This window comes from Peromyscus californicus, unplaced genomic scaffold (genome assembly GCF_007827085.1).
Source record: "Peromyscus californicus insignis strain IS unplaced genomic scaffold, ASM782708v3 Scaffold_21__1_contigs__length_65335640, whole genome shotgun sequence".
In the NCBI taxonomy this organism is placed as follows: Eukaryota; Metazoa; Chordata; class Mammalia; order Rodentia; family Cricetidae; genus Peromyscus; species Peromyscus californicus.
In genome coordinates, this window is record NW_026294514.1 from 4,226,688 (window position 1) to 4,253,866 (window position 27,179).

General features: G+C 40.6%; 1 protein-coding gene across 2 annotated transcripts in view; it reads right to left on the reverse strand.

The window, feature by feature from the left end:
- Tmeff2 (transmembrane protein with EGF like and two follistatin like domains 2) overlaps positions 1-27,179 on the reverse strand; it is a 375,139-nt gene that overhangs the window by 136,154 nt on the left and 211,806 nt on the right. For both annotated transcript variants that reach the window (XM_052749440.1, XM_052749439.1), the window contains exons 6-7: positions 16,775-16,923; positions 16,029-16,088 (exon numbers count right to left, since the gene is read on the reverse strand). In XM_052749440.1, the coding sequence (XP_052605400.1) occupies positions 16,029-16,088; positions 16,775-16,923 (209 nt within the window). The remainder of the gene's footprint in view (positions 1-16,028; positions 16,089-16,774; positions 16,924-27,179) is intronic.

Genomic DNA, 27,179 nt, shown 5'->3' on the forward strand with positions numbered 1-27,179 from the left:
GGTTTTGTTGTTATATCTGTTGCTCTGTAGTCCTAGATATTCACAACTACAGAGCAGGCAGCTTACTTCCTGGGTGTCCCAATTAAACTCACATCACTTGGTAATGGCTGAAAACAACCGGTACTCTTCTAGCTTAGAACTCATCACTGTAGTGAGCTCAGGCTAGCAACAGGGCTTTTCCAAATCATTTTCAGGATTCCAACATCTTTATGCATATCCCAGAGAAGGTCACAGTTAGCAAGGATCGAGTATTTCATTCTATGGCTTTCTGTGACACTAATATACAGAAAAGCAGGAAGGTAGACTCTCCTCAAACAAATATTGGAGATCATCTGACATCTACACTCTGAAGGTAAGAAAATGAAGACTCAGGGGACTAACATCCGAGGCAAGACCTACCATGGCCTCTCTGGGCATCACTGAAGGGCAGCATCTAGAAACATGGCTGTGTGAAGCCCTGGTTCTGGAACTTTCCCACCGGCAGTGGAATGCCTTCCCTGCTCAGAGACTGTGTGTATTAGACTCAGGCTGAGCTGCTTTAGAGGCTGCGGCTGTGGGATGAGTGCCAGCAGAGACAAACTTTAGTGCTCCTGGTGCTGCATCAGCTTCCTCATTAGCCTTTTCCCTTTCTTTTTTATTTATATATAGCATGTTTCTAGGTATTCAGAACTGACAGCTTTTATCAGAACAGCTTCCTTTGACCACTTAATTTCTGAAGGTTTGTTTCATTTGTAAGGTGTGATTTTAACCTCCCAGAATCATTTCCAGGGTCAAAAATGCTGTGAATTCTACAATGAAACTCACTAAAAATACAATCCTAGACTAGAGTAGAAGTTTCGGTAGGACACAGGGACCTCAAGGGTCTGTATTTCTTCTTTAACGGCAGTAGGCATTAGTCGTAGCAACTTCTTGGTGGGGACTCTGGCCTGTAGTGGGAACCCACTGTCTCGTACGCTTCTGACAATTTCTAAGCATCTTATGCTCTCATGCTCTGAAAACCACAATGCAAAGGGGAGATGTCCAGGAACAGACATTGGTAGCTCCGCATAACATGACAAATTGGATGAACTGACAGCTAGGTGATGAATAATGTTAACATGACCCTAAAAATAGTGAAGGGATGTTTGCACATTGACACTTCTCTAAAGGCAGATGGATATGCATGACCTGAGCTTTTAGACAGGTGTCAGGAATATTGATGGGTGGTACGAGGACGATCATTTTCTTGGCGGTGTTGCAGCAGACAGTCTGCATGATTAATGATGCATCTTAGTCTTTTATGTTTTCCACCTAGGGCGAGAAGGGATGTGAACCTTTGTCATTCCAAGGAATGTAAGAATCCTGCCTGAAGGGTAAGACAGGAGAGCTTTATTCATCTAAAAGTATCATGTTTGTTTGCTAGGTGTAGAAACGGCAGTAAAAAACATGCATGGTCTCAGCACATGAAACAGTGGTGCCCAGTGGGCTGGTTAGACCAGACTTCATACTAGGAGAGTTCCACCCCAGGACACAAGGGCTTGCAGAGGTCTGAGGAGTGGAGAGCAGGCTGCCTGAGCTCTGACAAAAGCCAGAGTGCACTGTGGCTTTGGGATGCATCTGCATACAACAGGCTTTGGATGAATATTAAGAACCACTCAAAAGAAACAAAACAGGACTCAGGCAGGAAGGAAGAGGTGAGATCATCTGCCTAATGTTTATATTCATTTCAGGTTTTCAGAGACAATCTTCTGATTCAAATCAATTCAATATTGTTTCTAAATGCTGAATCTAGTGAGAAAGAGCTTTTCTTTCCCAAGAATAATACTGTTTGCTCAGGTTTTTAAAATGTCACATGCCGCAGTGAACGAACTACGCTATTTCAGGGCTCAAAATTAAATCCAAAGTCTAATAATAGTCTGTAGATATATTCTGCTAAACCCTAGGTAGCCAGCTCATCTACTGAAAATATTATGGTAGGTAAAGGTAACACAAGCTATGAAAATAAGCTCCCAATTGGTTTTCTTTTTTTTTTTTTAAACTTTTAAATGAACAAAGGTACCCTTGGAAATAAATTGTCCATGAACAATAATTTAAATGAAGAAGTATATTCATTTTGTAACCAAGGATTATTAACTATGGGTTAGGTGATCAAGAAAACTTAGGAGATCGATTTCTCTAGAGGAATTTAAAAATAGAATAAAGTCTCATTTATATGATGGGAAATGGTTAGAAAGTAATATTTGTGAACATTAGTGACTAGGCTGAATTTCTTGTTTACAAAAGTGGTGGGTTTAATGGGAATGATCCCATAGCTCATATATTTGAATGTGTGGTCCCTCCTATGTGGAACTGGTTGGGAAGCATTGGGGGTGTGGCTTGGTTGGAACAGATATGCCATGGGGACAGGCTTTGAGGTTTCAAAAGCCCAGGCCAGTCATAGTTACTTCTCTCTGTCTTGTGATTATATCTTATGATGTAAACTCTCAGCTACTGCTCCACCACCATGCTGGTCTTCCTGTTGCCGCGTGCCCCACCATGATGATCATGGACTCACCCTCTGAACTGTAAGCTCCAAATAAACCCTTTCTTCTATAAATTCCTTTGGTCATGGTGTCTTAACACAGCAATGGAAGAGTAACTAAGACACTAAGAGAAAGAAACAGATTTTGAACTTAAAATCCCTCTTTTAAAATGATAGAAATGTTTGTGTATTTGTCTCAATTGTTAACAATCTCCCAATAAAACCCAGTATTTTGAAATGTGAGAATGAAGAGTTCTGTCTTATCTGGAATATACCCTTAATATCTTCAGTTTAGAACTTGAATTGGCATGCTATTATACTAAGATTCTGCAATATTATTTTTGTCATTGGCTAAGTAATATTGCTTTCAGTTAGTATAATTTTATTCATCTTGTGAAAGACTCCATGCATGTTGACTCTAGTGACCTCTTCTTCCATGTCTTTGCCACAATAAAAAAACATTTTACCCCAAACAACTCTCATGCTTCTGGAAGATGAAGTTTGAATGAACTTAGGCCAATGAGTAGGAAGTAGAATTACCTGGAGTATAAATTCAGACTGGATATTTAACCAAGAGACACTAACTAACAGGTTCAACACCAAATTTTTATATTATCCAATTAATATGCTGATACAAAAAATGGTAATTGGCAATTAAAAAATCTTCAATAGGAATAATTGTAGAACTATATCAAATTTTACCATGCAACTTAGACCATTATCTCTATCTGGAAACTAATCCAAATTCTGATGCCATTCTAGCTTGAGCAGTATGCACATACAAACGTCAATAATCCCTGCAGAGAAATTCTCATTGTACAAGTGCCTCATATCTTAATCATAGGAAAGGGCAGAAAATACACAATCCTCATTTCTGAGATTTTTCAAGGGCTTCCCTAGATTATGTGGCATTTTAAACTGAAAAAATAGGTTTCAAATTTTGGTCTTTTGATAACTTGTATTGAGTGTAATGATTAAGAAAAATATCTCAGCAAGCAAATATTTCAGATACCAACAAGTCACAAAGAGAACAGCATTCCCAGGCTGGCCTCAAACTCATGATCCTTCTGCCTCTGCCTCCTTCAGCAAATCCTACTTGCATACACCACCACAACTGACAGAGAATATCATTCAATAAACAGAGTGTATTTATTTGTTTGTTTTGGTTTTTTGAGACAAGGTTTTTCTGTGTAACTCTGGCTGTCCTGGAACTCGCTCTGTAGACCAGGCTGGCCTTGAACTCACAAAGATCCTCCTGCCTCTGCCTCCCGAGTGCTGGGATTAAAGGCGTGCATCACTACTTCCACCCAGTCAGATTTACTATTTACCCATCTGTGTCAGAAAGAGTTGCTTCAGTTTTCTTTTAAATGACTTTTTTTTTTTTTTTTTGAAAAGGGGTCTCAAATAGTCTAGGCTAGCTTCAAATACTCTATGTAGCAGAGAATGACCTTGGATGTCCAACCTCTACTTCTGGAGTGCTGGGAGGACAGGTATGGACGGCCGTGACTGGTTTCTGTGGCACTGGACATTGAGTCCAGGGCTTTGTGCTAGCGAGGGGTAATTCTAGCTTAATTGTCGATTTAGCAGAATCTAGAGTTATCTGGGAGATGCGCGACTTTTGAGTGGTCTTAACTGCTATGGGAGAACGCATCTTAATTGTGAATGAGGATCCCCGAGGGGATCCTGTGCGGCAGAGCAGAGGAACAAATCGGGCGACCGTGTTCATTCCTTCCGGCTCGCTGGCGGAAGGAACACCATTGCTTTAGGGTCCTGTTGCCTGACCTCCCATCATGGCAGGCTGTTTGAACTGTGAGCTGAAGCAAAGCCTTTCTCCCTTGAGTTGCTTTGGTCAGAGCTCTGTTTCTTAGCGACAGGAACGGACCAGGCAAGCGCTCTGAGGACTGGGCTCCAGGCCCAGCTCAGCTGGCGCCTTCTGTGTCGCACAGAAGAACTCTCAATTAAGGGGAACCACAAAACGCGACTTTTCAGAAGATAATCTGTTCTAACAAAGAACGGTGTTCAACATTTCAAAACACAAATTTCTCAGGCAACTTATTTACCAGCTCTCCTTTCTTAGAGACTTTCCTCCAGTAACGAGGGCAATAGAGCACACACCGAGGAGCAGGCAGAGGGACAATCTCCGACGGAAAATATCGTTCCTGAGAAACTTACTCGTTTGTTGCAGTGCTGAAGTAATTACTGCAGCAGAGACCTGCTCATTTATCATTTCCTGTTGTCTTTGCTATTTTTTTTTCAGGTTGTCTTTTTAAACAAATACCTTCATTGTCCTTGCTGCAAAACCAACGACTTTATTTCACTAGGTAAGACAAGATATAGGCACGGTAGGGTTTGCTTCTAATCCCAAGGAGGATCCGTGTCCGGAAACCACCTAAGAGAATTGCACATTTGTTTCCTTTCTTGGGGAATTGGCACAGCATAGTTGAACAGTAACCAGCCCCAGCCAGGCCAGAGATAGCTTAATGGCTCCCTCTCTTGAGCCTCAGGAGTTTCCATGAACATTTGAGTTCTAACACAGTCAGACATTCTGTTCCATGAGCAACACAACAATTTCCGTATTTTTAAAGAATTTCTGTTGAATGCTTCAACAGAATTCAGCTAGCAGGTTTTAAATCTCTTTGTATGAACAAACTGTTACAAAAACTTATAATGAGAAAGGGCCCAAATAATAAAAGGAAGCTTTGAAAGAGCTGCTACTGCCTCCTCAAAGAACATCATTAAAAAAAAAAAATCTTTCAAACAGGTAGTGTTTGGTTCAGCAATTTAGTCTAAGTTTGTACAAAACATCTAATGTGAGCAGAAATATGACATAGCTTTGAACAGGAGCAAAACAGAGCCCTGAGTTATGAGAACACTGGTTGAGAACACTGTCTAGATAAGAGATCCAATTAGGCAGAAGAGGCTCCTCAGCAGCACCAGGGCCAGAAGCCCAACTTTCCTTCTAAGCACATGAAACTTTTTCATCCTCAGAAGTCTTGGTAGAGGCAGATCTCCCCTGTGTGAAGCTTTACCATTTCTAGTATGACTGAACTATTATTTTAAAAACATGTATATATATTTGGAATAGGGAGATGAAAAGAACCTTGATAAATCAATGGCCCTTGCTGGCTGATAGTGTCTCCTCTTCTGGTAAACAAGAGAACCTGACTTGGGCTACTCAATACCACTTGATTTCTAGGCCCCATGGAATCTGAATATTCTCATATATCCTAGCCCCATGAGGCAGTTTTAAGCCTTAGCACTACTGGCATTTTGAAACTGGAGTAAGAAGTTTCTATACTGCTATGCCAAGCTCTTTCCCCTGTAAAATGTGATCTGTAAGTTATTTGTTCTAAAATTCAAATGAAATTAAGGAATAAATATGATTATCCACATCACTGGAGAATAGTCTCTTGGAGAGTCCCAAACAACAGATAGCACATATAATTTGTAGTTTGTTTTGGAATGAATTAAATGAGTCTATTTCAGTGGTATTTTTCCTGATGAGTATGATGATGATGATGATGATGATGATGATGATGATGGTCATGATTGTAATGAAGATGATAGTTTCTTAGGATAGTATTATAATTAGCTATTTACTGGGCATTTATCAATTTATGGAGAAAGTGAGGAGCTGGGAAACATACAAAAATGCAGAAAATGCTGTTGTAAACTCAGAATTCAGTTCTGGCCTTGCACATACATAGGTAAGAGTTAATGGTTTTCTATCTTTGCTGATGGGTTGCCTTGGTAACTATTGATGGCTCTCTCTATAGAAGATAATGGTGACAACTTATTATAAGCACCTTGTTAATAAGTTTCTATCATCCACCTGTTGGTTGTTCTCATGTCTCCACAGACATATTTCATTAAAAAGTGGAAACTGATAACAAAGGAATATGTGCAACAGTGTGGAATGTGTACTCAGATTCACTGAGTAGCCTCCTTATTACCGGCACTTTCATGGAATCCATATCATTAGTTAGCCAAGGGAAGTCCTCTGGGTGATTGCAGATCCATGTGAAGACATTAAGTTTGGCTCATGTGAGTTCCCCAGAAAAGGGAAGCTTACTCTTGGTGAATTCAGGGTTTAGATTTCTGAGTCTGCAAGCCTGATAGCCCTGCCTGTCTCTGATAAATGTGGTCACTCTCCTGCCCCAGTTTCCAGTCTCCCAGAAACTCATGTCCTTCTAGACTCTTGGTTCTGTCTTTTGTCAGGCCATGATTCTGGTCCCAACATCTGCTTCTCAGAACTCACCCAGAACTGTGCTCTGCATGTGCTCCGCATGTCAGGACGCAGAGATGGCGTGTGAGCCTATCTACTCCTCGCTACAGTTACAGGTCATCATTCCATCCCTTTCTCAGTTTACTGCTGATTTCCCACACTGGCTGTGCCTGGAGTTTGGCTCCTAAATTGGACTCCTCTGGACCATATTCAAGTTCTAACTAAGTGTGGTTTTTGTTGTTGTTTTGTTTTGTTTTACATGAACAAGGAGTGGAAACAAACTATTCTCATGAAACAGTCATTGGAAAGGCGATTTCTACGTAAGATTTAGTTTTACAGGTATTTCAAAATACTTTGGGGTGATTATGTTTACATATGGTCGAATCACCAAGATCCAAGAAATGTGTTTCTAATGTACCGGTTAAGGTGGGTGCTCATGTTGGGGGCCTATTCAACTCATTCAGAAAAGCTTCAGGGCACTCTCAGCACTTTATGGAAAACATCTTTTCCAAGGTATTGGGATATGCCTACTGTTCGAGGCTCATACATTCAATGCACACTTGTACTTCATTGGAATGTAAATAATATGGCGGGAGTGGAGATGATAAGGGTCAATTTGGATGGAGCACTGTGGCATTTTCACGAACAATACGAGGGCATTGGAGCTCGAAGATGTTTTTCTGCTTTGTTGCCAGTGCCAACTGACCTATCTTTTCTTTCTGATCTTGTTGAAAACATTTGTTTTTGCTTCTTTTTTTTTTTTTTTTGGTTTTTCGAGACAGGGTTTCTCTGTGTAGCTTTGCGCCTTTTTCCTGGAACTCACTTGGTAGCCCAGGCTGGCCTCGAACTCACAGAGATCCGCCTGGCTCTGCCTCCCAAGTGCTGGGATTAAAGGCGTGCGCCACCACCGCCCGGCTCTTTTGCTTCTTAAGGGTGTGTGTGCATGTGTTAGTCGTCACATGTGAGCACCGACATATTTTTGTGAACAATGTTTTATGTCAACAGAAATATATTCCTTTTTCCTATGTTCTTTTTATTTTTGCTTGGTTAACCATTCCATCTTTTTTTATTAATTAATGTATAGGTCTTTTAAACATATGCCTTGAGTTATAAATGACTAATTTCAATGGTCAAATGAATATCACCATTTTCAATCCTGTCATATGAGTATACCATCCTACAAAATTGTTATTTAAATCTTAGGTCATAAGGGTCATGTGATCATATTAAGTTATTAAAGTATATTATACATACAATTATATAGATTTTAGGAAAACAGAAAAATTGTGTGAAAATTTAGATATATTATTATGCTAACAACATAGAAATAAGTGATCAATAAGTATTGCTTTAATATTTGTTAGTTGAAAAGTTGACCAAAGGCTTTTGCAACAGTTATTGAATGACTTGGAAAGGAATGGTTGTGCAAACCGTCTGTGCCTGAGTTCATAAACAGTGAGTTTGCATGAAAAGCTCTGAGCACATATAACACAGGTCATACTCCATAGAATGGGTCTTTTCCCATAAACATAAATTTATTTTCACTTTCGGACTGAAACAAAATACTAAGACCAGCTATCTCACTAGTTTCTTGTTAGTAGCTTACATGATGGGTTCGGAAAGCCACGGGATCAACTCCAGGTTAAACAACCGAGCATAGCATAACCCGTGCGCAAACTCGCTGCTCCCTGATTTTGCAGCAAACACCAGCAAAACAGCTGTCCCACATTTGTGGAAGAGAAAGATAGATGGATAAATAACACCTCCAGGTGGAAAGCCGCCTCGGAAAGGGGCTTTTCAAACAGGAAAAAGTGCACATAAATGATGCAGGATGCATTTACGAACTGGGGCATAAACACAGTTTCTCAGAGTGTCTCTTAGGGCCCAAGGCAACTTTTCAGACCAAGCCTTCATCTGTATTGCAAATACCACTTCTGTGTTTATCTATAACCATGAACATAACTGAAGATTGCAGGTGACCGGCTACAGGATTTTAGGGAGAAAGCCACGAAAGCATAGAGGCTTGAGAAGCAGGAGAGTTGTGAGTGAGAGCTCACAGAAGGCTTTTTGAATTTTGCAGCACTCCTAATCTAAATCCCGGCGGGAAAATACTTGGATCGAAGCATTCTTTCCCCGCTCAGAAATCTTGCCATCTTACTTCATTTCCTGGGCTAAATGTTCCAGGCTAGTCTTGTGGCACTGTAATAGCCTGGGCAAACATTTTTATTTGTTTCACTGCTGGTACCAATATTTGTGCTACAAGCTGCTGCCTACCTTTTCTGCTCTTTATTTCTTATAGATCAAATTATTGGCCCAGAAATAACATGTTTTCCCGCGAAGTGCTCCTTGTGTTCCTGAGCAAATGGAAAAAGCTTCCATTTTAAATGTGGATTTTTGCCACATGGCTGAATTAATTCATGTTATAAATATGATATGAAACCATTTTATATTCATGCCTGTATACCTGGAGTAGAGGAGCCATCAAGGCAAATACTCAGCAAATCAAGCAAGTGCCCCATTTGTACAGGTAGATGGACAAAATTAAAGCACTGTGGCCAGTCCCAGGCCAGCCATTTAGCTTTTCTGAGCCTCATGGGCATTATTCTTAGTATTTGTAAGCTTTTTTTTTTAAAATTAGGTTGACCTTAAAACAAATAGAGTAATATGAATGAATCTTTGTAAACCATAAAACATTACAGAGAAGCTGGGGAGGTTTTTTTTTTTTTTTTTAAATAATGAATGAGAGGTTTATTGGCAGCAAGTACTACTCCAGATTCTCTACTGTATGAAGAGACTGGAAACAACAGGAGGTGTGTGTGTGTGTGTGTGTGTGTGTGTGTGCATGTACATGCACATTTATGTGTGCAGGCATGCAGAAATCTAAAGACAACCTCAGCTGCTAGCCCTCAGATGCTGCCCACCTTGGTTTTTTTGAGACAGGGTCTCTCACTGGGCTCACCAAGTACGCTCAGCTGGCTGGTTGGTTAGTGAGCCTCAGGGATCCTCCTGTTGATGCTTCTCCAGAACCGGGATTATGACTACACATCTATTTTGGTCTACATGGTTTCTGAGGTTCACACTCAGGTCCTCATACTTGTAAAGTGAACACTTTACTGACTGAGTTATCACCCCAGCTTGCATGGGAGTTTTCAAAATCAAACAAAATAGCACTTGGAGGCGGGGGAGATACACAGACAGACTATAGAGCATGTCGAGGAGTATTTCACAGCAGCACAGACATCATGACAAGATGTTTTTGAATCTGGAACCCACAGAAGGTTAAGTTCAGGGTGTGGTGTCTGCTCTAAAGCACCCAAGTACTAGGCAGTTAAATTTTCCTGGGGTCCCTCACTGTTCACACCCCCTGGCCTCTGCAATTAGCAGTGCTGTCCTGAACCTCAGCTCTGCTACGCAGTCTCTTCGCTTAATCTCTCCGAACTTCCATTTCTCACCTGTCAGGTTCTTCTGATATCTCTTCGCATTCTGCTGTGAAGACTGAAGAAGACAATTTGTGGGGAAAGGCTTTGTAAATTGCAACGGCTTCCACAAAGAACGAGTTATTTTGACAACTCACTTAGGCTGTGTCGAGCCCCTTTTAGGGATGTCAGTTTCTGCTTTGTGCGGAAAATGGGTTGATGGGATACTAATAGGACAGAGAGGATTTGGTTTTTAAGTCTGGCTTCTTTCTTCCGCATTTCAGACTTGTGCATAATATCTCAATTATTGTTTAAAGATAAGTCCATTTCTGTAGAGAATGTTTCCTAAAACTCGGGACTTCCCAAAACAACAAGACAGGTAAACTCTGCCTGGTGCTAGTCCCAGAGGGAGGGAGGCCCTGGCTTTTCTGAAGGTACAGAGAGCCTAGGACTTTCTTTTCCATTGACCAACATTAAAACCAGGGACCTCTGTCTTGTCACATACATGCCTGAAAACATTCTTTATCTGACACAGGTTCTGCCTGTTCTTTTACACAGTGTTGTTTATCCTGCACACACAAGGGAATAAACTAGACATGTTTTTCTTATAGGCTCCCCCATCATTTTCCTGTGATATTTACCCTTCTCATTTTGGAAATATACATGAATGGAACGCATTACTTCAGTCAGCCTCAGACGCTGTATCGTTGAGATATACAGATCTAACTTTTTGTGTTTGTGGTGGCTTGAAAGAAAATGGCCCCCAAAGGGAGCAGCACTATTAGGAGGTGTGGCCTTGTTGGACTAGGTATGGCCTTGTTGGAGAAAGTGTGTCACTGTGGAGGCGGGCTTTGAGGTCTCATATACGCTCAAGATACCACCCAGTGTCTCAGCCTACTTCCTGTGGCCTTCTTATCAACATGTAGCAGCTCCTTTTCCTTTTCTGCCTACATGCCACTCTGCTCCTCACCATGGTGATAATGGACTGAACCTCTGAAATGTAAGCTGCCACCCCAATTAAATGTTTTCTTTTATGAGAGTTGCCGTGGTCAGGGTGTCTTGTCACAGCCATAGAAACCTTAACTAAGACAGTGCCCTAGAATTCTATAAAAAAATTATTTGAAAATCCTCAGCCATACAGAAAACCACTTGGGATATTTTGTAAATATCACTGTTGAAGATTCTATCCACTTATGTTTTCTAGTGATTGTTCATAAAAATGTCTGTGCTAAATATTTCCTATATAATTTAGCAAAGTAAACTTTCTCTTTGTTCTCTGGAATGATTTTTAATCCATTTTTATCAGACAGTGAAGACCCTAGTTCCCCTGTGCAGGACTGAGGCCGATGAGCAGCCTTCATGGAGCCTTGGCCAGGACTGCTGCACAGAGGACTTGGGATAGGTTTCTGGAATAAACAGACTCAGCCATAATTCCTTTCCTGTACAGGTTTCAAGGAAGCATGGGGCTGAGTGGTATAACTGTGATAGCCATGCTCGGGATGTATTTCTTTTCCCTAACAGTTCTGCTTTTTATGTTTTCAATCTCTGTTTAAACACCCTCATTGACTGTAGTTTAATTATAAAAACACTGCAAATCCTTTTTGGAAACTGGCATAGGATGCCATAAAATAAAATACGTTTTATTTTCTAGATGATAAAAAGTAAAGTAGTCGAAATTTATGTCTTTTTGAACATCTAACCAAGCTATAAAATTAAGTACACTGGGAAAAGAATGTGTAGCCATGTTTTCTGAAGCTTGATCAGGCTCTTAGCCAGAAAGGAATTCATCAGGAGACATAGACATGGACACTCATTAGACACAGAGGTGCACAGGTTTTAAATTCACTTTCCTTTAAGAACATGACCTGATGAGGACAAATATATACATACACACATATATATTCAATATTCACAAGGGAAGTTTACTATTAGCATCTGGAAAGACCAGAAAGCCCTAGCTTTGTGATAGAGAAAACCTGTGTCTCTGACTATGTTGTAAAAAGACAGACCTAGGCTGATGGAGGAGAATGATGTCAGTTGGCCTGTCCAGCTTCTAGGACAGGGACTTGTCACTGTGCCTGGAATACAGAGATGCCAAGCCTTTGATTCAAGACTCAGAAATGCCTTGGGTCTGATTAAAGAGAGAAGATAGCAAGATGATTGCAGACAACCTAAACAGAGAGAAATTCTGCATGGAATACACTGGAAATTTTTCCAGTTTTCTGGTGCTAGCTAAACTTTTGTGCCTATGAGGATCAGTACTGACATTGCAGTACTAATGTCACATCTGGAAAAAATGAGTGAGCTACAGTTGCTATTTCCTTCTGCTGGAAGAGCCCAGGGACGTTTACTTAACAAGGGAAGCTGCTGCTGTGACACCAAGTTAATTGTGAGCACAGAGCAAACCTCTAGGCCTGGGAGTCACACAGTTCCTGTTTTCCCCCTTTGGAGAGTTTAAAAACATGTGAAATATAAATTACCAGGACAATAACACACTGACTCTCCATTTGATTCTTTTATATTTCCCAAAGTCTATATTCTAAAACTTGGGAAAATGAAAAATCCTACGGGAAGCTTGGAAATGTTTAAACATAATCTTTAAGTTTTTTTCATTTTTTTTCTTTATTTTGTGTGCACATTTGTGTCCCTGTGTGTGCATATGCACCCCCAGCACCAGTGTGCAGACTGAAGTTAGAGGGAAACATGAAGGAGTTGGTTTATCTTGCCACCTGAGGGGTCCTGGGGACCAAACTCAGATCGTTAGAGTTGGCAGCAAGTGCTTTTCCCTGATCAGCCGGCTTGCTGGCCCTCAAACATCACACACTATATCTTACAAGATTTTCTTTGAGATTTAATAGGTTAATCTGTTGTCAAACTGGAAATATCTGGAGCATGTTGAGTGACCTGACCATTTCCGCTTGGCAACATTCTCTTTCCTTTCCACGTCCATTAAAGAGATAACATTAAAATGGAAAACAATTTGTGCAGCCCATATGTGCTTAGGTTTGGGGCCACCACTGGGGGGGCATGGGAAGAGTAGGTCTTGTCCCCAAGGACTCTCCCTTCCTCTGCCACCATCAACGGCTGGACTCAAGGGGTTATTAACGACAAGAACAAATGGAGGATGTGAAGTTGGGAGGAGGGGGTAATGGTGGATGATACGTTCAAAATACAGTGCTTAAATGCATCAACACTTTCAAATAAGAGACAGGATAAAAATAATATTAAAAATAAAAACAAAGTGAACTAAAAACAGTGATAATTTACAGCATAGGTTAACTGTCTGAAATCGAGTATTTGGGGTAAAAATTCAACCCTCTGCTCTCTTTGAATTGTTAAATGCAATGTGAGTGACATTGAGGTTGGCAGGCTTTTCATTGGTATTGGCTGGCACAGCTGTGTACATTCGCAGGCATTGCACAGGATGCTGGCGAACCTCAAGGGTTCCTTGTTGAGGAAGAAAATCCTCAGGGAAAGACTTGATTTTCTTATAAGTCCAATGGTGCGTGGTTCAAGGAAGAAGATAGTCATAGCATGCAACATTTTTGAAGATTTTTTTTTCAAACCAATTAGTTTTCACAGGAGGTATAAAGTTATTATAAGTGCAGGTAGTAGCAGCAGCTAATAATACCATAAAATAGTTGTTTATAATAAATATAATATTCATATTTGGTTCTATTTAAATCTTAAAGCATATATAGTCTCAGATATTCATTTTTACTATCATATTTTATTACTTTTAATAAGTTTCTATGGATCAGTATATCTGGGTAGTGCACTTTTGGGAACACTTGTCCTGCAAAATGTTTCCCCAAAATGTGCTATTTTTCAAGTAATTTTGATGAATGCTGTATACTGTAAGAGAATATATGTATTTAAAAGATGACTATAGTACCATGATTTTTTAAAAAAGGAATTGTTTGTTATATGTGTGCTAAATTATGAATTCAGTTGTGATTTCTGGCATTTTCTTGAATCTATTACTGAAGGGGAGAGAGAGAGAATGAGAATTGGAATGTAGTCATGACTTGATGTTGCTGGTTTTTAAAGACAATTACACGAAGATTCATGATTGTATTCTACCTGCATTTGTGTGAAATTTCACACATTAGAAATTACAATTGAGAAAAAGTAAAATAAAATGGCCCTCCAGATCCATGAGCTCTGTATTCACAGATTCAACTCATTGTGGACCAAAAATACATGTGAAGTAGTTGCATCTTTTAGAATATGAACAGAGAATTTTAAAAAATCATTATTCCTTAAGCAATACAACACCACAACTATTCTCATAGACTTTACATTATATTAAGTACTATAAATTATTTGGAGATTATTAAGACATAGACAAGATGTGCACAGATAATAGGTAAACATCCATGTTATATAAGAGACTATAGCATCCTCAGATTTGGATTTTTGTAAAGGGCTGGAACCAATCCCAGAACCCATTCTCTGAGAGATGATTTTACATAAAACATGTATATTTATAAAGACTGTACAACGGAAACAAGAGCTGAGAAGAGTGCCAGGAGGAGGTCAATTGTTTATCGCAACACTCCCTAAACACACTGAACACTAGTCTATTCTTCTCAAGGAGACTCTATTAATATCTCTAGTGGATATTTTGGGAATGGTTAGGATATACACATATATAATAGAACCAATATTAATCTACTGCATAACTGATAGTTTCAGGCTTTTAGAATATGTAGTCTTCTCTGGATGTTGAAAGCATTAAAGTAAAATATGCAAAAGTTAAAAAACTCTTCTTATGTCTACATTCTGATATGTACAAGTAATTAAAATATCACCAGGGATTTTTCTATGTATAATGATAATTATCATGAAGTGAAATGGAATAATGAAATAAGAAGAATGAATGGTAGTACATATTTTGAAGGATAAGAAGCAACTGTTTTGGTCTGAATATTAGTTATAACACTGGTTATAAACTATAAATGTTTAGTAGTTAAACAAAAACTTCTGTATAAAAATCCCTTGCAATGGGCATGGTAAGGCACACCTTTAACCCTAGCATTCAGGAGGCAGAAGCAGGCAAATCTTTGTGAGTTTCAGACAAAGTCACATAGAGACACTCTGTCTCAAAACAGCAAGAATAAATAAATAAATAAACAAATATCCCTTGAATACTTTTATAAAGCTCAATACTTTCATTTTTATAATTTTACCTTAAATTCCCATAAATTATAGGCATCTGCTAAAAATGCCAATTGCATCCCCAACAATCATTTCTCACTGTAGGAGAACTAAATTAGGTAGCATTTTTTTTTTACTACTCAAAGTAAATTCCAGAGTTACTAAATAAGATTTATGTTTTCACATAAAATTGATTATAACTTTGCATGTCTGAGAAACTGCATTCTAGAATCTAAATAAATGAAACATGCTAGTTACTTTAAAAAATAAATTATGCATCCATTTTAACTCTGCATGTAGACAGAAGTCCTTTGTGTTAGCACTTGTACTTCTCTTTTGTTACTACTGTCTTCTCAGAGACCAGCAAGCTTTCTACTGTTGACTTTTATGAAAATTCAAACAAGAATATTTGCATTTATTACAATATACTGCCAAACCTTGCATTAATTTCCATTGATGCCCATTAATTTGATAAATGTTTTGTCATTTGTACCATTTGTACTGTCAAAACAAGTTAATTATATCTTACTGACATCTTTGACAATTGCTTTAACTATGGCAAAAAAAGTGTGTCTTATTTGCTTCAATATAAATTTCTTCTTGCCTGTTAAAAGCTTGAACTAAGAAAGAAGATCAGGGAAGGCCCAGGTCAAGACAGATGGTAAACAGTGGTGCTCAAGACTCTCACACAAAGGCTCTCATTTTACTAGTAGAACATTTTACGTACCTGCATAATCTGTTCTTGCATAATGCCCATCTTCAGATTTAGTGGTTGTAGTTGTGTTATCTATTAAAAAATTAATAGTAAAAGCCAGTTAACCATTTCCTAGGTGTCTATCGAATTTACTCTTCCAACAATACCTTCAATTCTTTATTGCAGAAAGGTTTGTTATTTTTCTCAACAAGAGCTCAATTATAGTTTTGAGTACTCTATACAAAGCACATATACGTTTGTGTGAATAACAGAATGGTCTCTGCTTTCTGAAGTTTGGGACAATAAGGTTCAGAACTGTAAATGAGATACATTCAATAAAAGAAAAACCAGTCCAAGCTCCCTACACTATTTCTTCTGAACAACAAAACAGAGTATTCTATGTTCAGCTTTTAAGGAGGTACTTAATATATCAATACATAAAAGAGTGATTGCTTTTAATTCCAATGTTTCTAATCAATTCTTAAATTCTTGACCAGACTTTCTCTTTAGCCTTTGTCAGGAGGATGGCTGTGGTCTTCTGAATACTGACTCCTGTGACAATACAGTCTTGTTAGACTGAAAAAGACATGCACTGTTGCTGATGGGCCCTCCAACACCTATAATCAACACAAATTCTACAGCTGACTACGCAGTCCGTTGTGAATCAGAACTGTCTTTCGGAAATGAAATAGCTGCCTAATAAGGAGCTATCTTCACTTTTCATTTCTGCACAGAGACTAAAAACATTCTTGGAGATGAAATTTTGCTATGAACATTACCTTGACATCGACCCAGAGACATGACTTCAATTTTCTCCTGTTTCTGACATGACGCTTCTTTGATTTGACATGCATTATCATAAGATTTCCCATCAGAAGCACAGAGGGGGTTGAAGTTGGTTTGAGAACAGTCAATGTTGCATACACACCTAAAGGAAGAGAGAAATAAAATATGGGGCATCAATAGTGATATCACCACAGTGTAAGTAAAATACAAACGGGAGAGAGCTAGCTGAGCAAAATGCAACAGAATCGAATTGTGCTCCTCCAGAGAAGCTCTGCCAGTTTTCTGGGATGAAAATGCAACACAGAACTAATAGTAAATAATCCAGAGGACCTAGTAGTGAATCAAAAATAAACATACATAAATCTCAGAAGGCTATGTGAAGAATTGAAATAGGGTACTATAGCAGAGCTGCTTTGGAAGTGACTGAAACACACTCCTGTACCTTCTTCCGTGGAACGGTTGAGAACTCAAAAAAAATGTCCCAGAGGCCAGTAAAACAGAAGACAATCAAATACGTTCTTTGGAATGCCATCAGTAGAGATGTTTCTCCAGCATAAAGGAGCATATGCATGGAATATGCTAAACGAGAAGCTTCAGTGGTCCTTAGCCTTTTGGAGAGCCACAAAAGCCCGTAGAGAACGGAGCGGCAGGTGTGGGTAGCCTCTCAGAAACACTCACACCCCAGAAACAGAGTTTACATGAAATCGCACGGGGTTCTCAGGCTTCTTTCAGCATATCCCAAGATTCCTTCCCAAGGTATACAGTTTCTACTTTTGGCTCATATTTTACATAATAAAGTGACAAATTCATGTTGGTTGCCGCTCATGGCTTTAATTTTTTTTCTAAAGACTAGAGAAACATTTGGTGAATTAAGGAGAATTAGGTCACATAAACTACAATTAAATATTGTGAAATAAACATTATAAAATTATTTTCAAGTGTTCTCTCAATTCTGTTTTATAATCTACTTTCTTCTTTGGAATATCACATCTTGGTTAAGAGCACTGGCTGCTCTTGCAGAGGACCCAGCACCCACATGGTGACTCACAAACATGGGTAATTCCTGCATTGGGGGACCTGACACCCTCTTCTGGCCTTGGCAATCGCTGTATGGATGTAGTTGCACATACATCCACTCAGAATAACACCCATACTCATGAAAAAGCAATAAATCCAACCAATTAGCATGTTGCGTTTTTGGTGTGTGCAAACCTTAAAAATCGAAAGATTATTTACATTTTTATTCTTTATTCTTTATTTTCTTCTTGAAGTTGTGAATCACAATTTTACTTCTGAATACATTACATGTACACATACTATACACGCACTGGCGTGCGTGCACGTGCACGCACACACACACAAATAATAATAATAACTCCATTGCATGCTGGCTGTTAACATTCATTGCTTCATTCATGCAGCTATTACACAGGCCAAGATTCCAGATAGTACATAAAAGCAGGAATCTAGTAAGGCATAGGACACGCACACGCAGATGTGAAGGGCGGAGGCCTGACCCTTCTCCTTTAATACTGCATCCTGAAAATTAGGGTCGCCCACAGAACTTTTAAAAGCATATATTGATAAGCAGATTCCTGTGCCCTGTGGGAGCTAAGGTAGTGCCTAGAAGCCCCGAATTCTGTATTCTTAAGTAGTAACTCTGGCATCCAACTGATTCCCAGTCTGAGAATGCTGACTGATCAATGCAGTGTGGCGAGGGCTTGTCTACACACCAGTTAGTTTCAGGATGCAGTCTTTAGACCATCTGTGTCAGAATTACCTAGACGACTGCTAAAACTGTGGGCAGGAAGTGTACTAGTATGCTTAAAATATATATTTTCATGTGTGGAAGAATTTCCCTAGTAGCACTTGATTAGTTTTATATTCATCTATTTCAGAAATAAAAGTGAGGACAGGTGGCAACTGTCTAGATCCTTAATCCCCGAGGGTGGCAATTCCCCCCTCAGCTGTGGTGGGAAGGAGCCCAGCATTGCTGTCTCTTGGGATCTGAACATCTGAGGTCAGGTGCTGCCTGAGTTCACAGAGGGTGTGTGCCCCTCAGAATGGCCCTGGAGAAATAGCCCTGTAGATCAGGCTTGCTTTAACCACCAGGCTTAAAAAATCAGAGCAGTGAGGCCGACTTGCCTCTCTGTGTAAAGACAGTTCCTTGTGCTTTTAAGGCAGCTTAGGTTTTAACTATTGTTCAAGATGTCTCAGAGTCTTACGAAGACCCCACACAAGCAGAATGGATGGAAAGGTACATTGCTGTCTGTCTATCAAAATAGCAACTGAGGTATCCAGAGCTTCACAAGCTTACAAACGAAATCCAGAGAAATTCAGGAGTGCACATGTCTATAATTTCGGAAACCCATACTGAATATCATATAATACCACACAGAATGATGAGGTAAGAACTGTAGAGAGAAAAGGCAATTCGCTTGAGTTGAATCGACTAGGCTTAGTGTTTCCACAGCGCCTCATTGACCACCGTTCCAGGGGGTTTACTGGATCCCCTTTCCCACATGTCAGTCCCCACCTGCACCCTATGTGACTCATTGGACTTTGGTCTACTCCTGCCATGGTTCTGTCACAGCCTCCTTGAAGGTTTGCTTCCTTGCTACCCCAAGTAAAGCATTTCAGGGAATGGGTAAGGAAAAGGACATACATTGTCATTTCATTCCCACCGCAGAAGGAGGTGAGATTTCTTTCTGTGAAAGTGAGATGGATGCAGCTTTCATTAAATCTCTGGGATATAAGCCTCCTGAAAGCATGCGCCATGTTGGTCTTTCCCAGTGTCCTTCACCACTCTCTAAACTATCAAATATTAATACACAAGCAAATACTTTTAAATTTCTATCTTCTTAATCTCAGAATTGACTGAAACTGGAATTCTATGAAGAACAATCCTCTCTCTCTCTCTCTCTCTCTCTCTCTCTCTCTCTCTCTCTCTCTCTCCCTTCCTCCCTCCCTCCCTCTCTGAGATAGAGTCTTGGGGAGTCCAGGATAGCCTGGATCTCATTGTACAGCCATGACCTTAAACTTCTGATTCTTTGGTCTCCACTTTTCAAGTGTGGAATTACAGGCTTCTAACACCATATCCTATTTTATGGGGTGTTGGTGACTGAATCAAGAGCTTGGTACATAGGAGGTAAGAATTTTGCCCAATGAGCTGCTTTCCCAGTCTTTTATCATTTATTTAGTGGGAGATGCCACAAAGGCACGCTAAAGCAGCTTGAAAACTGTAATATGAGGAGAAAGAAAACTGTGAGTAGATTACGAGGATCCACTCTGCCTGTTTCCATTAGATCATTGAACTCTGATTCTAACGTTATTACTTCCTGTATTTTGTACATTTAAATCTGTTAGCTTTATAAATTACAACAACAGGCAGGGTTCTAAAACCTTAGTCTGAATTTCCAGAACATTCTTCTTTGGTAATGACTGAATTATCTTTGTTTTGCTAAGCATTTTAGGTATACTCAGCTTTCAATAGCTACGTGTTGATACACAAATGAAATGAATGAAGTAACTATTTTATATTCTCAAAGAAAGGTAGCCACTACTACTATCTCCATCTAATAGGTAAGAAAATTGAGTCTTGAGGAAGCCGCATAGATTATAAGCAGGAGTACATGATTTTGCATCTAGGCAGCCTGACGCCAGAGGCTGTACCATTCTACAAATTGAAGTTCAAGGAAAACTAAGACAGATGCACATTCATGTCATTACTGATAGAAGAGATACTTTGCATGAGTCGGATTTAAAAAAAAATGCAGTGTCTACTCCTGGGTTACTTATTACACTGTTTTGAGTTTATATTGACTTTTAATCTTTGTCTGATCAAACAAGAGCCAAACTCCTTGGAATATTGGCACATATTGTTGAATGACACTTTTGAGATATCGTGAACCAACGCCGCCCGGTATCAGAATAAATAACTAATCCTGTGGTCATTGAATTAATCTTACTACTTCAAAGCATCAGTTAGTCAGAATGGTATAGATTCAAAATGCTGTGAATAAATTTGGCTAAATCTAAACAGAAACATTTAAATGTTCACACAACCATCTGAAAACATACAGGTCACTGGAATCAACTGAGTGTGTGTGTGTGTGTGTGTGTGTGTGTGTGTGTGTGTGTGTGTTGTGTAAAGTTGGAGTGCTTTACCAATCTTTCCTGAATTTCTTCTTCAAAAATTTTAAAGGAGAAATTTGCAAATTTATATGCATGGTGTAGTATGGTTTTTCAGCCTTAACAACGATGACTGCATTCACAGGAGGCTCATATCCACTTCATGGTATCATTCACTGCCTCACTGCTGTTCTTTATTTTTATTTTATATTTATACTCCACTTTAACCACTTCAGGACCAAGATATCCTATTTGTCTTTGAATTTCTGGTATGCAGCACAGTGCATTAGATCAAATCTTCAATTAAAAAAAAACTTGTTGAATGAATTACAGGGGGAATGGCTAGATGAACTTGGAAGGAATTCAAGAATCCAGTCATTGTGTCTCGACACTAAATTCAGAGATTTGCTAAATTAAAAGGGCTGGAAACTGGAGATGAGACCAAGGCGGCTGACCAGTAAAGGAATGTGGGGCTGGCTGCACGTTCATACAGACCCCAGCTTACCACTCCTAAGGCACCACTGCAATCAGCTTAGGAGAAGAAGCTGCTGGCAACTAGTGTAAGCAACCCCAAATCACTGGGTCTTTTCTGGTCTGTCTTTACTACCTCTGTTTTCAGAGTGTTTTTTTGACAGAACTCAGAAAGGCTAACAAGTGGCGATCATTTAATGAAGCTGTACTGATCCGTGTTGTCTGGCCAACATGGAGCCACCAAAAAGGGTCTTCAAGAACTTAGGCCCCCACCCTCCTCATTTGTCTTTCCACAAAGAAAATACAGTACGGGATCCCTCATGGCCTCAGTGACATAAATGTCCACTTGTGACAGGAGATACTTTAACCAGACTAGCACGGCTTACAGTTTGTGATATTTGGGTATATCTGGGTACTGATATAATGTGAACATGGTAGCAATTTGGCAGTCTATTGCTAGTTCAAATGACTGGAAAATACATAAAGCTCTGGTAAGAAGGTGGCAGGATTATCATATAAGGTAACAGTGAAGTTTCAGGTCACTGGCTTTAGCAGCTTATGCAAATGAATCCGGTTCCTTTTCTTATATAGAAATGAAAGGCACTCATTTTTAAAAACAGAAACTATTCCTCTTCACTGCTTTTGGCAAATAATTGCATTATTATTCATTCTGAGAGGAGTAACTAGTTAATTACAGCATGTCACTAGCATTTTATGCAAGCCGAGGATCTGTAGGGTTGAGGTCTGCACTCCACGCCTTTAAGGTTTTTATGTTTGGTTTTGTTTTCTCTTTCGTTTTCTTCCCTTTTTTTCAGGGCATCTCAGTCTTTTGACATTTTGACACTGCGATTACAGAGATCTCTTTTCTTCTAAAGCTACAAAGAAAAAGAACCAGCCTTACTTGAAAACAATAATTTCAGGGGTCTTTAAGTAGAAGATCCCCCCGCAAAAAAACTGCTTCAGAGACAATTAACACCGACTAAAAACCTTAGCTCCCTTGAAGAACAGGGAAGCAAACAACTATAGAAGACCACATGATGCTCTAAAAAGCCCAAAGCACGGGAAATAAAAGGGGGGTACCTAAGACGACTGGCATACATTTGATTATAAATCAACTATAATCAACTCATGACTCTTTTGGGAGGTTTGACATTAATTTAGTTCCCTGCCGTACTGAAATGTCCACTGTAGGGATGATCTACAGTGAGTTAAACGGTCTTTTCCGTGTATTTAGGAACGCCTGTCATCTGCCTAAGCGTGAGGAAGCAACCCTGCCAGCTCCCAGATTACTTATTCATGTGTCTGGTTTGTGGCTGCCTTCTAATTTCGCTAGATTTTGTTTCATCTATTAAACATGGCTGACACGCTGCCTTCCTCAAGGTCCTCGGCTCAGTGTCCATGCCGTATTTTGACTGTCTAACATCCCTAGTCCATTTCAAAGCACCCAGTCGCATGGCAGGTAGTGAGGCTGCCTCTCTAGGTTGTTTGGGGCCTTGCGGGTTGTTTCCCTTGAGGCTGTCCGTCTCCAGGGCCACGAACAGACCCTCTCTGGCCTGGCCAGTGAATGAGGCCGGAGCCTCTGTCTGTGCTGGCTGTAATGGATGGCTGCATTACGTTAATAACAGTAAAACGGCATGTACCTCTCGTTCGAGACTCTGGTGATGCTTTAAATCCATTTACTCATTAACCCTCATTTTTTGTTTTCCTTTTGATGGAACTTGATTATAAGTATTTTATCTGTAAAGCAACTTCAGTGCAGGAATGACTCTGAATTGTGAAGGGGAAAAAATGAGGAAAGAAATGTGAAAATGTCCTAGAAAATTAAACTTTCTATATGAAGGGCAGGAACATGTCAACTGAGAGCAGAGGTGGTCGGGCCCGTCACAGGGCCACTCGGGAGGTTTTTCTTCTATGGACGTGGCAGACCTTTTAGTGTAAAACCTAGGAGAAAGGAGTGATATCCACCTCTGTAAACATTATCCAGGACGCACTGGAATTTCACAAGGGTGGTAAGGCGTATTTTTAATTTAAATTTTAAAAAATGTATTTTATGTATATGGGTATTTTGCTGGACTGCTGTGGGATAATGCTTTTGTACACTGATTTAATAAGTCGCTGATTGGCCAGTAGCCAGGCAGGACGTTTAGGCGGGATAAGCAGACAAGGAGAATGCTGGGAAGAGGAAGGCTGAGTCAGGAGTCACCAGGCAGACACAGAGGAAGCAAGATGCAAGGCAGAGCTGAGAAAGGTACCAAGCCATGTGGCTAAACATAAATAAGAATTATGGGTTCATTTAAGTGTAAGAGATAGTCAGTATTAAGCCTGAGCAAATGGCCAAGCAGTTATAAACAATATTAAGCCTCTGAGTGATTTTTTTTTAATTTTATATAAGAGATTTTCTAGTTATTTTACATATCCACCACGGATTTCCCTGCCCTCCCTCCTCCCACCCCCAGCCTTCTCCCCCAGTCCACCCCCCATTCCTACCTCCTCCATGGCAAGGTCTCCCCTGGGGAGTCAGCCCAGCCTGGTACATTCAGTTGAGGCAGGTCCAGTCCCCTCCTCCCTGTACCAAGGCTGAGCAAAGTGTCTCAGCATAGGCCCTAGGTTCCAAAAAGCCAGCTCATGGACCAAGGCAGGTCCTGGTCACACTGCCTGGGGTCCTCCCAAACAGTTCAAGCTGATCAACTGTCTCACTTATCCAGAGGGCCTGGTCCAGTTCCATGAGGGCTCCTCAGCTATTGGTTCATAGTTCATGTGTTTCCGCTAGTTTGGCTATTTGTACCTGTGGTTTTTCCAATCATGATCTTGATATCTCTTGCTCAAACAATCCCTCCTCTCTCTCGCCAGTTGAACTCCTGGAGCTCCACCTGGGGTTTGGTCATGGATCTCTGCATCTGCTTCCATCAGTCACTGGATGAGAGTTCTATCATGACAGTTAGGGTGTTCGGCCATCCAATCACCAGAGTAGGCCAGCTCAGGCTCTCTCTCAACCATTGCCAGTAGTCTATAGTGGAAGTATCTTTGTGGATTTCTGGAGACCTTTCTAGCACTCTGCTTCTTCCTATTCCTGTGGAGTCTTCATTTATCATGGTATCTCTTTCCTTGTTCTCCCACTCTGTTCCTGATCCAGCTGGGATCTCCCGTTCCCCTAAACTCTCTTCCCCCCCCCCCCCCGACCCTTGCCCTTCATTACCCCCCTCACCCCAAGTTTGCTCGTGTAGATCTCATCTATTTCTCTGTCGCTGGGCAATCCCTGTGTCTTTTTTAGGGTCTTCTTTACTAGGTAGCCTCCCTGGAGTTGTCAGTTGCATTCTGGTTATCCTTTGCACTCTGAGTGATTATTTTATAAGTGGGTTGTGGGACTGTGGGAGCTTGGCGGGACCCAAGAAACCTTCTGGCTACACCTGAATGCATATCTGGGCATCACATGTACGCTTGGTATGTACTGAGACCAGGGAAAAGGGGCTTGGATCCCCTGGAACTGTAGTTACAGACAGTTGTGAGCTGCCATGTGGGTGCTGGGAATTGAACCTGGGTCCTCTGGAAGAGCAACCAGTGCTCTTAACTGCTGAGCCATCTCTCCAACACACACACACACACACAAACACACACACAAACACACACACAAACACACACACACACACAAACACACACACACACACACACACACACACACACACACACACACACACACACACACGGCTACCCAAGGCATCTCCCAACGTCAGCGTGTGTAAGATTCAGTGTGAGCCACTCTGAAGCAGAGGGCTAGGCTGGGGCTCCCCAAGCAGCATTTGAAGCCAGAGCCTCAGCCTTTCCAGTCTAATACAGTGTGGATCCCCCCACTGAGAAATCTTAGCTACAGCTGGTTCCACACTCCTTTGCTTTCTCCTTCATCCCATCATAAAGGGTTTAGTGTTGTTTAGTGCAAACTATTCAGCGACATACTTTTAACAACTTTTCTCCATACGGCACATTCTCCAGATACTGTGGTGTGAGGTTAGGTGACAGAGACAGGTGATTAAATGATTCAAAAACATCATGGAGCACTCAGCAGAACTGATTCACCAAGTAAACCAAGATCAACTGCTGAGAAAGAAGAGGAAACTGTCTGGAAGGGGCTAGGATATTCCCCTGTGTCTGGCTCCTTGTTCTAACCTCTGCCTCCTGAGTCTTCACAAGATGGGAAGGAAAGGGTGGAAAATGAAATGTCTAGGAAGATATAGGTAGCACTTAGATGGGGGAAACGTGGTGGACAGAATGACATGGGGAAGCATGTACCGGGTGACTGCCCCATGTGCCGGAGGACTATGACCAGATGGGAATGAACTCTTTCCATTGAAAGGCGATCACAACAACCTGGACAGATTGAAAGGGAGCTTAAATTGAATCCGAGGAGTGGCCTTCATCTTCTGGGCCAGGGTGAGTCCTGAAAGCTTTCCGAGCACAGGGTGAGGAGGAGGTCATTATGATCAAAGCTGTGCTTCCAAAGGGTAATGATAGCTAGACCACAGCAGACTGCAAGGCAGAGCCACTAACTACAAGGCGCTGGGATACAGCGGGATGGGGACAGAAAGCTGGGCAGTGATGCATTTGTCATACAGAAGAAAGGGGAGATCAATAGGCTTAGAGGGTTGCTACTTAAGGCACAGCAGAGTGCTGTGTTAAGGAACAAATATGACCACAATGCCCTCCTGATCTACTCTCCCCTGCTTTCTTTACTGTCCCAGATTGTGATCAAAATTGGAAACTAAGAGGGACAGGCAGGCTCAGAGAGGATCTGGGCATGTGATACAAGAAGGCTTTTTTCCCCTATGTCTTTGCTATGGTGACAAGGACAAACCAAGTTCTATTATAATAGTAACGTCAGAAAAAAAAAAACAATCGTAACTATGTAAGAATCATTTATTGTACACCCAGCATGACTCCTGGAAGAAGGCTGAAACAAAACCCAGTGGCAACTGGTACTTAATTAACGGCAGTGCTTTTGTGACCAAAGGAGGATCCTGCAGCAGGAAGTGTTTCCTCACCCCCCTCCTCCATGAGGAAGAGCTAAAGCAAAAGTTAACTCTTAATCTGTTGTCATGGATCACAGTTACACCCCTCTTCTAGATTATTATTTTTCCACTTTGAAGCAGCTGCATTTACATCTTAAAATAATCAAAGTAAACAATTCCTCTTCCTCATGTACATTTTTAAAAATATCTTGGAGCAAAAACGCTTCATTAGCATCGTGTGCATGCTCTTACCCATTAAGCTAGAAAACACTCAGTAATCAGAGGTGACTGTGGTCACCAGAAGTGTAGCTGCTCTGCCTGGATGGGTCATGACCAAGGATGACTGTGGTCACCAAAAGTGTGGTCACTCTGCCTAGACTGGTCATAACCGAGGATGACTGGTCACCGGAAGTGTGGCCACTCTGCGTGGATGGTTCTTATGTACACAGAATGCATGAGTAGCCCAGAAATTTGGATTATCAAAAATTGCATTAAATTTTAATAATGTGATAGACTAAAATCCGCCCTTATTCCCTCATGTTAAGATCATGTTGAGTGACATCTTCAGACAGAGTTCTGGGGTTACCCCACCCACTTCAGCCAGTACTGTGTTTCTTGTTAGTATTTGCAAGGCAGCTCTCTGGCATGTTTCCACCTGAGAAAAAAGGATCTCAGGAGCACATGTATATGGACTTCATCACAGCCTAGATTCCCAGGAAGCTACATGTTCATATCCTGCCCTTGGATTTCATCCATGAGGGATAAGAAACGGTACACGAATTGTAGAATTGTAGTT